The sequence below is a fragment of the Barbatula barbatula genome (assembly GCF_947034865.1).
Source record: "Barbatula barbatula genome assembly, chromosome: 23".
NCBI lineage: Eukaryota > Metazoa > Chordata > Actinopteri > Cypriniformes > Nemacheilidae > Barbatula > Barbatula barbatula.
Window position 1 is genome coordinate 18,094,844 of NC_136786.1, and position 10,116 is coordinate 18,104,959.

The window sequence follows — 10,116 nt, forward strand, 5'->3', positions numbered from 1 at the left end:
GACACCAGAAAAGGGTGGCACAGGTTGAGGAGACTTGAAGCAACCGGACGAGACCGGCGGGGACTTGAAGCAACCGGACGAGACCGGCGGGGACTTGAAGCAACCGGACGAGACCGGCGGGGACTTGAAGCAACCGGACGAGACCGGCGGGGACTTGAAGCAACCGGACGAGACCGGCGGGGACTTGAAGCAACCGGACGAGACCGGCGGGGACTTGAAGCAACCGGACGAGACCGGCGGGGACTTGAAGCAACCGGACGAGACCGGCGGGGACTTGAAGCAACCGGACGAGACCGGCGGGGACTTGAAGCAACCGGACGAGACCGGCGGGGACTTGAAGCAACCGGACGAGACCGGCGGGGACTTGAAGCAACCGGACGAGACCGGCGGGGACTTGAAGCAACCGGACGAGACCGGCGGGGACTTGAAGCAACCGGACGAGACCGGCGGGGACTTGAAGGGGCTAGGGAGAGGTGTGTGTCCAAGGGGGAAAAAAGTTTGAGGTGATGCCGGCCGGAGAACTGGCTGAGGCACCGACTGGAAGTCCGCCTGCGGAAGGGCAGGTCCTGAAGCCTGCTGAAGGGCAGGTCCTGACGCCTGCGGAGAGGCAGGTCCTGACGCCTGCGGAGAGGCAGGTCCTGACGCCTGCGGAGAGGCAGGTCCTGACGCCTGCGGAGAGGCAGGTCCTGACGCCTGCGGAGAGGCAGGTCCTGACGCCTGCGGAGAGGCAGGTCCTGACGCCTGCGGAGAGGCAGGTCCTGACGCCTGCGGAGAGGCAGGTCCTGACGCCTGCTGGATCGCTGGCTGTGAACCCGGCTGGAGAACCGGAAGGAGCGCCGGCTGGGCTGGGTTACGTGCCCCCCTCCGTTGCCTCTTCCTCTTCTGCCGAGCCAATCTCCTGGTAGTCGGCTGGAGGAAGGAGGTGAAGGACGGGGCTGGCTCCGCGTTGGAGGCCTCCGAAGAGGACCCCCAGGACTCTCTCCTTCCACGCTTGCCCTGAAGACTGGTAGGTGGTGAAGAGGTTGCAGGGTCCGAGGCTGATGGTGCGGTGGTGGTCACCACCCCAAGCTCCAGGGTGTGATCCTCGGGGATGGGGCCCAACGGAGAAGACAACCTCGGACAGACGGAGACACTGGGCTCCGGTCGGCTCATGGCGAACTGGAGCACACCCTCGAAGCCAAGCGGTCTCAGCCTCCTCATCTCCTCAGGCGATAGGGGGACCCTCAGTCCGCTGTTGAACGCCGCAGTCACCTCTTCCTCCCCGTAGAGCTCCTCCACTGCGGCTTCCAGGAACCTGTCCAGGTACTCGTCCCGGTCCAAGTTCCCCTGGCGAATGCTGGAGAGGGGACCAGGCTGGCGAGGCCTTGCAGGGAAAATCGCCGCCTGCTGGGTTCTTATGGTTGGTGCATTCTGTCACAAAATGATTTGGACAGAACCCAGATGCAGGCAGACGAGGGGTTAAATATAAATGTTTATTAAATCAAACACCCGCAATGGGGAAAAACAAGAACAAAAACACACTAGCAACCAAACACTGGAAACAAACACCTCCCACGAGGGGGATAAAAACAAAACAAGAATCTTCAGGAAAAATAATAAGTTCACAAACTGTAAACAGGAACCAGGTAATCCAATAACAGGGGATAACACCGTGCACGCAAGACATCAGTGTTGTACAATAGATATCAGACAAAGACAATGCACCAACACTGAACAGAGAGAAACTGAGACCATATAAAGGGAGACACTAACGAGGAGTGATTACATGGGGAGAGTGGTGACAGCTGATGGGAATGAAACCCTAACGAGGTGAATTACAAAACAGACGATGGGAATGAAACCCTAATAAAATCACAGGAGATAGGAGGGTGGGGCTGAGAGACATAACAGGAAGACACGTGGCATTAAGTAACAACATAAAGCCACATGTCTCCACACATAACACAACAGAAACCCGAAAGACGTGGCAATGTCATGACTCTGCCCAGGGAGCTAGAAAGCTCGAGACAGGAAGGACAGAGTCCTAACATGAATTAGCCATCTTGTAAAATAATGCCACGAGATTGTGACGGTTGAGGCAATGTGAACCAGCCATTATACTCATACCTGTATATTCACATATAGATACTTGAAAAAGAAAATAGAAATGATGAGAACTAGGTTGAGGCTTTTCTGGGCCAACACACCACAGAGAACAAGAATGAATTTAAAACTCACAGAGGCATTTCAAGGATCCTGAAGATTCTTTAAGATCCAGTTAAACAATTGAAGTTTCCACCTCACGAGTGTGTACAACAAACCTCCCGTCTAACCCGAGGGACGCTGGGCTTTTTGTGGAACGTTCAGAATTGCTTTGCTTTTATCAATGCGTCTGAAAATCAGATGGTGGAGTTGAGTCATAAGTCTCTCTCGGTGTGATGGTGACCTTTCAGAGCGTGGCAATTTTATTTTCTGTTTGCATAATTAGATCATAAAGTGTGCCTGGTGATTTTGTAAAGACGTGGGTCATAAATTCATATCAAGAGCTCAGAGTAACACCAGTCCACCTGTTGGGAATTTATGTGCTACGGTATACATTTTCTTTCTGAAGTTTACATCTTTTAATTCTGTTTTTGTATGTGACAACAATTACATGTTTGATGGTTAAACACTGCAAATTCAGGAAATTGGGACAACTCTTGATCACTGTTTCAACGTCCCAAAATAGATGGTCCTTATTTAATACTTTAAAAATAAAACACGCTGCGATTAGTCATTCCAAACAAACGGCCTGAGTGCCAATCACTGTTATTCCGATACAGAAAAATCAGTTTTGAAAAAATCTGTCAGATAAACAAACCTCATTTATTGGTAGTCAAAAACAAAATCGCTGCATGTCTAATCAGAAAACCACGATGCGTTTTGAAATCTATTCACGTTGTCTGGTCCTGATGATGATTTCATGGGTGAAAGGTGACTGATGTTGAGTGATGTGGCAGTGTGGTCACCCAAGAGGAAGGACGGCGAGTGTTGCTTGAGCAGGTGGCTTCTTGGGTAGGGTCCTCTGTGATGAATGACACCCGTTAAGGGGGAAGAAAGAGATTTTGTTTAGTCACAAAAAGAGGAAAAATTGCCCGTCACTGCTGGCCTTGGCTTCCAGGAGTCATGTCTCGGTTGGATGAGTAACTGACCCTGTAAAATCAGAGTCCTGAAATGTTATTTGGAACATGGTCATTTTGACCTTTAAAATAGAGGACAAGAATGCTGAAATTTTTAAAAACAATATCAGCTACTGCCCGCATTTCCCTCCTAGTCTTATTCTTTAGATCTGAATATAAATATTAATGGGGTTTTGTGAAATGAGGTCTGATAAGTAAAACAAATGCCTTGTTAGAGATCCCTTTAAATACAAACAAACAAAAAAAGTGTAAAAATTAAAGATGGAAATCGGTACCAAACAAGTTCCTAGTAGCACACATAGATCTCGGAGACGTCAATTTGATGTCTGCAAGATGTATTTTTTTGTAGTTTTGTGTTTGCTCATCTGCAATACGTCTCCGAGATGTTTCCTGTCAGAGGTCATATTGACGTTTAGAAGATGTCTGTAAGATATTTATGACTTGGAAATGTATGTAAAACTGTTTTTCTAAGATGGTTATCAGATGTTTTTACACAGCAGATGTTTTCCGTATCTTTAGCAGACATCCTACAAACGTACCTGTGCTATCTGGGGTAAATCTCTGGAAATCTGTCAATAACATGTCAGGGTCACATTTCACCGATTGAAAATAATTATTTGTATATAGTTTTAATAAAACAGTAATGAAAATGAAATGTATTTGTGCAATCAATATTAATCTTTTTCTATATATGTGTATGTGTTTCTGTACTGTAGCTAAACTGGTATACAGGTGTCGTAAATACTGCATGCGTCCTATGGTGTGACAGCAAAACAAACTGTTAATAATATATTATTTTATATCATGAATATTTATATTATAAAATAGCAGTGAGATTTCTACATTTTTGTCACACCCCATACTGATAAAGAATGTATACCTTCAATTATAATACTGTAGGTTGAAACATGACCCATGCATTATGTTCTGACAGATTGCAAATACACATAAAACTCTATTGAAGAAACCAACCAGTTCAGAGAGAATTTAAATAAACGGAGAAAAAGAGAGATAGACAGAAAGAGTGCATGTGTGTGCAGATCTCATTATAAAAGCCTGTCGTGATGTCAAGGGGTCTTTAGGGGTCTTTCAGTGTTTTACGCAGATATTTGACTTTTGACCGACCCCTTACTGATCAGCCCGGTCACACAGACCTCTCATAAGAAAAGAAAAGTAATCCATAAAGGCAACAACACATGAATGTGCTTTATATCAATTTATGTTTTCTTCTGAGATATCAGCATCTGGTTGACATTATTAAAGGACTGAATTCATCTGGAGTGATTCATTTGCGTTCATTCACAGCTGTAGAGGCCAGACCTCCATCTGGGGTGTTAAATTCTTCATCTGACCTTCACCATCCACCCTGTCTGAATTTTAATCTGAAAGTGAGAAATGATTTTATAAAGCACAACAACCTTTCAAGTCTTTCAAGTCAATCTGCTGTTTAGCGAGAGAACGATGTTAACCTATTAAAAGCGAATCCGATTCTTTTAATTCTGTTTCTCATCATCTTGCTAATTCAGACATGACCTATCAACTGAAATGCTTTGATCAGAAATTATGATTCACTTCCAAAATCACCCTATTTACTTTTTTGGGGTCTTCTGTTCACAATTCATCTTTAATTCAAGTATAACTGGCTCCGCCTCTCCTGTCATCTAAGGTAGCGCGGGCTATTGGCTAATCTTAATGCTATTTTCTGCCATTGTTTTCGGGCACACAGCATTTTTTATTTTTAGAGTGAGGGTGAACTTGATATTCTGCCATCACGTCTTGGTCCAAAGCCTCCATAAAAGTAGGTGCCGACAACAATTACCCACAATACAACTCTCATTAAGATCTGGCTCTGGTATGGAACGCCCTCGCTATCCAATCAAATTTCAAGATGCATAAAATCAATTCCCGCCCTCCATTTCTTTCCCACTGAGTACTTTGTTTCGCTCTGAAATACATTACATTATGGTTGCAAAATGGGTTGCGATTGCCATTTGACATTGACTTTAAAGTCAAGTGTAACAATTTATACATCCAAGCTCTCAAAAGTCAGATTAAACTAATGCTTAAACCTCATCCCTATTAATTTTCATAGAAATTAACCCATTGATATATTTGCTGGGTTTATCTGAACAAACAAGAAGAAAGCACATATCCGATCAAATTTCCATTTAATGGAAAACGTGTTTGAAGGATTGGAGATGTGAATGAGAATTAAAGCAGCAACACAGGAGAAATAATCCTCAAATATGAATTCATCACACACATTCCTCGACACCCCAACCTGGAGAGTGACATGTCAACATCATGATCACCTCATGCTCTCCCAACAGTTTCACTTTGAAACGAAAAAAGTTAAACTACCCGTTACCATATTTACACAGAAAATAAAGATGCAACAGTCACATTCTGGAAATCTCTGACTATAGATATACATGTTTACATATTAACACCCATACTCTGCATAGTGCTCTAAACATCACACGAAACACATTCCTCTTCGGTCTAGAACGTCTGTGTGCAATTCAAACATGTCGACTAACTTTACACAAAAACAGAACTGCATGTTTGTAATACTGTAGACTAAAGTGAAACGCAGACAGCATTGACTATTCGGGGATATTCCACTGCAGGCCGTTGGTACCGAGGTATATTGTTTTGTTTTACGTTCCTAATTCACAAATAGTTCCTTCGCTCACAATAGTCAGGGACAAGTGTCTGCAGACATTTTGCAGATCTATATATATATATATGTATCATGGAACATAAGAGGATCATTTTGGTTACATTTTCTGGCTGATGTGCAAATAAAGATATTTAAGCTTCATGAAACTCATTTAAGCATCTGACAGCTATTGTTGGCTTTTTCTGAGACGGTCTGGTAATGAGAAACGGCGGCGGTATCTGAATAACGCGTATCGTGGTTTACTTTATTGCACATATATTTGATTATGTCAGGTTACATATAAAATATCTCACAGGCTTCTTTGACAGACACAGAACGACAGACACTCCAATAACTCCTTTAGATGCTTCTTTGTGGATTCTTGATATATTTTCAGGTTTAAATCTTTCCAGTGCGTTTTTGGTTCGTTCTTGATTTCTGGATCGTAGGGCAAGAAGTTCTGATTCAACACCCTCATCTAAACGCTAAGGATGTGAGTGTTTCAGCAGGTCGGGCCGCTCGCGCCGGGCCCAAAGAAAATGATGCAAAAGGAAAAAGCGAAGGGGGAAAAGAGACCATCTCGAGAAGGAAGAGCCAGCGCGTGCGTCCTAATCGGCATAAATGATAAAGCCAGAGAAGGTGCTGTACTTGTTGTTGTTCCCCCCGTGGGCTTTGCCTCCGTCTAGTTTGATGTAGACCTCATCGCCGGGTTCCAGATGAAGAACTGCACTGTTGCTGGCGTAGTCGTAGTTCTGATCTGCGTCCTGGGCAATGGCGCTGGCACGGACCTGCGGGTGGAAAGGAGAATTTAAGTCCAAAGGTTTGTATATACATTTTTGTATACTTGAACATGCTTGGAAATTCTGAAAAAAAACAGACATTATGTCGAATTTTCTTTTATATCTTGTTATAAGCACACTATCTTCATGATATCTTATGTAAATGTGTAATACTGGCCACACCCCTAAATCTTTTGTATTTAAGAAAAGCACAGAATGTTTAAGCTACACAGGCTTTAAAACCAGGGCATATACCGTATAGGACAGATAATAAACTTTGCAAAAAAAATAGGTATTTGGTCTCATGAGGATCTAATCAATGTTAGTTCAGGTATATAAAACATTGACAGTGCGGTGTGTGCAGAAAATCCTATAAGTGGCTTCTGCATATGTACTGTTCATAATGTGTGTGTTTGGTTTAACTGGAAACATGAAAGTGGAACTACTAGCTGTTGCATTTATTATCAATTTATTTTAGAGTTTTTATTTACGTGTAAATATATTTAAGCCATTCATTTCCAGCTTGGAAAAATTGGTTTCGTAAGGAATTTATTTAAAACCCTGCATTAGCTCAAATTCGATACCCCTTTGAGATATTTCATTAAGTCATTTAGCAGACGCTTAAAAGCGGCTTACAGAGAGTTCAGGGAGCAATAAAGTGATCTGTCATACAGGAGCAATCATACAATAGGCTATTAAAATATATAATTCATATCATTTGACAAAGGTTTTTTTATTATGTTATACGTCCCCTGGATTTTGTTTTTTAAACGGCAGAAAAATAGTAAATGATTATGCATTTCTTAAATCAAAACATGATAATATTTATTGAATCCAGACGTTTGACAACTCGTACTGGAATAAAAGTTTTATTTTAAATTGTATATAATTATTATTATTATTTAAACCACATAAATAGCAAATAAGTTAATGTTTCAAAAACAAATAATGTATCAATAAACAATCAATAATCTTCTTAAAATGTGTAGCTATAGTTCAAACACCACCTAACTTTAACACACATAGATCTTTTTTAACAAGACGCATGTATGCTAAACTATTACAAATGTATAGTTTATATGTTTAAATATACTCTAAATCAAGAAAGAAAGAAAGAAAGAAAGAAAGAAAGAAAGAAGAAAGAAAGAAAGAAAGAAAGGTGTGACTACATCACAGGTAAAAAATTGTTAACTGGAAGTTGTGTAATAAAGCAAATATTTATATTGTTTGTGTGCTTGGAAAAGTGTCTGTGCGCTCACCTGGTTGTTCTTACACAGGTCAGCCCACATGCTGGTTCCGTCTCCTCCTCGCATGAGCACATGGTACGTGAAGAAATATATTCCCGGTATGGAGCAGGTGAATTTCCCCGTGGTGGGGTCGTAATGATTCCCAAGGTTTGTGACCACATCGTCAAACTTCAGCAGCTCGTAGCCCTCGTGTTGCTTTTTGAGCCCCGCGAAAAAGGCGATTTTGGGTACGGTGCTGTAGGTTGCCGCGCTAATGGCGCCGGTGGCCACATTCGGTCCCGGTTGCCCCGGTAATCCAGGTCGTCCCGGGTCTCCTCTCTCTCCAGGGGGTCCGGGCGGTCCAGGTTCCCCAGGTGGGCCCCTCGGTCCCATTTTCCCCGGCCGCCCCGGTTCACCTTTTGGACCTTGTATAAAAGTTGGTAACGACTGCATGAGATTGCTGTCCCGAACCGTGTCCGCTGACACGGTGCTGGTTGGAGATTTCGTACCGTACGGATCGCAAACCATCCTGCAGGTGCCGAGCATCTCGTAATGGGCGGCGGAGGTCCCGGCAGAGCTCACCAAAACCGGGATGAGTATCACCAGGACCAAAACCATGACCACACCGAGTACCCCAGCCGTGATCAGCCGCTTCCTGCCGACGAGTCGAGTCAGGACCGGCCGATCCTCCTGTCTGCTTTTGGGCGAAATTTTGAAGGCTGGCGAGGGACCCCTACGGAAAAGAAAAAAGTCCGATCGGTTTTCTTATTGAACTTTTGGCCGCGGCCCCGAACGCTTCTCTTTTTTTCTCCTCTTAACTTCTTTTCTGCTGATGTTTGCTTACTCAAGTCGCACTAAAACGCGCAGCCCTGCCTCAGCATCAGCACCACTCCAGACGCGCAACACCATCAGCATATCTCCATGTGGACAGCCAAAAGACAAACTCCACTGACAGACGGAGAAAAAGCCCTCGGACGCACCCGGTTATCCGTCCTTCGCTTTGAAAGTCTGTCCTTTGTGCGCCAAAGATGCGGTGAACTGGGAATCGCCGGATAAAGGTGAATGTCATGAAGATCTGGAGAAGATCTGTGAGTGCGTGAGCGCGAGGACACACGCGGGAGAGAGAGAGAGGGAGAGAGGGAGGGAGCTCGAGCTCTGTCTTAAAACACCAAAGCGCAATACAAGGCACTCAAGAGATCTCAAGAAAGACAAAAAGAAACTTAAACCAATTCACACTTTTATTTTTTATATAAAAAAGTGTGGCTGTCACGAAGTTAAAGCAGCCACTGGCTGCACTTTGGAGACAATCATTTTGGACTTTGTATAGCACTTTTGGGTTAAATAAAAATAAATATCATTAATTCACCTTCATGCCATTCCAAACCTGTTTGTGACTCTTTCTTCTGTGGCCTACAATAGATTCCCATGTTGTTTGCTTACCAACATTCTTCAAAATAAAATGTTGTGTTCTGAAAGAAAGTCATACAGGTTTGGAATGAAATGAGGAGGAATAAATGAAAACTATTTATGGTAACACTATATAATTATAAAAGTAGTTTTCATGCATTTATTATGCCTTTTAATGCACATTATAATGTTTTTTAATGTTTCATGAATAATTGCGGTTTCCCCTAAATGTAATATGGATAACAAACACTAGGCCTATAATATAAAAGTTTACAAAGACATTTGGACGCATGTTTAACCAAACTGAAAACATCCTTCTTTGTTTAACTTTTAGCGATGCAACCCAAACGTTTTTAGTAAAGTTGACGTTCTAGGTCACTGCGGTGTAAAAAAATCAAGCCATCGGAAATGTTTATGCACCATAGCGTGCAAAGTCCCTGAGAATGAACTTTGAAGGTAACAGCACAACCGCCGAACGACACGCATGCCAATAGTATAGACCTGCCAGTGATGTGATGCCATTACAGGCCGCAAGAACAAATCCTTCATTTAACTATCCAGGAATCGACCTCTCCCTGCTGCACAGCGGTTTAGAAGCATCTCTTCTACATTCAACAGGTTCTTTCGTTCGTGACCATTACTGGTCGGCTCTAAGTGCTTTGTTGTCATTGGATCTCATTGGACGGCAAAAACATCGGCATGTACCTGACTAGGATCCTCGGTTGTTTTGATTCAACAAAATGGCCACCTATCCATACCACTTACCTTGGGTGCTTGATGAAAGTCTGGGTTCAACAGCTAGGCTGTTTCATCGGTCGGCATGGGACCTGCTCTCCAGTGGAGTTTACCCCCACCCCATAAATCAAGCTGGAAAAATCAATGAC

The 10,116-nt window shown here is 43.3% G+C and overlaps 1 protein-coding gene across 1 annotated transcript; it reads right to left on the minus strand.

The window, feature by feature from the left end:
• Nucleotides 1-6,062: 6,062 nt before the first annotated feature.
• c1ql3a (complement component 1, q subcomponent-like 3a) lies at nt 6,063-8,902 on the minus strand. Its single transcript, XM_079447634.1, has 2 exons — nt 7,859-8,902; nt 6,063-6,608 (listed from the first exon to the last, which is right to left on the minus strand). Exons 1-2 carry the CDS (start codon nt 8,441-8,443, stop codon nt 6,429-6,431), a joined length of 765 nt encoding a protein of 254 aa, XP_079303760.1. The 5' UTR covers nt 8,444-8,902; the 3' UTR covers nt 6,063-6,428.
• Nucleotides 8,903-10,116: the final 1,214 nt, after the last annotated feature.

Bases quoted from the DNA above. Each gene is read 5' to 3' on its own strand.
- c1ql3a (XM_079447634.1), bottom strand. From the start codon at position 8,443: ATGGTTTTGGTCCTGGTGATACTCATCCCGGTTTTGGTGAGCTCTGCC. The intron at 6,609-7,858 runs GTGAGCGCACAG...TTCCACCCGCAG, and splicing joins ACCTGTGTAAGAACAACCAG to GTCCGTGCCAGCGCCATTGC.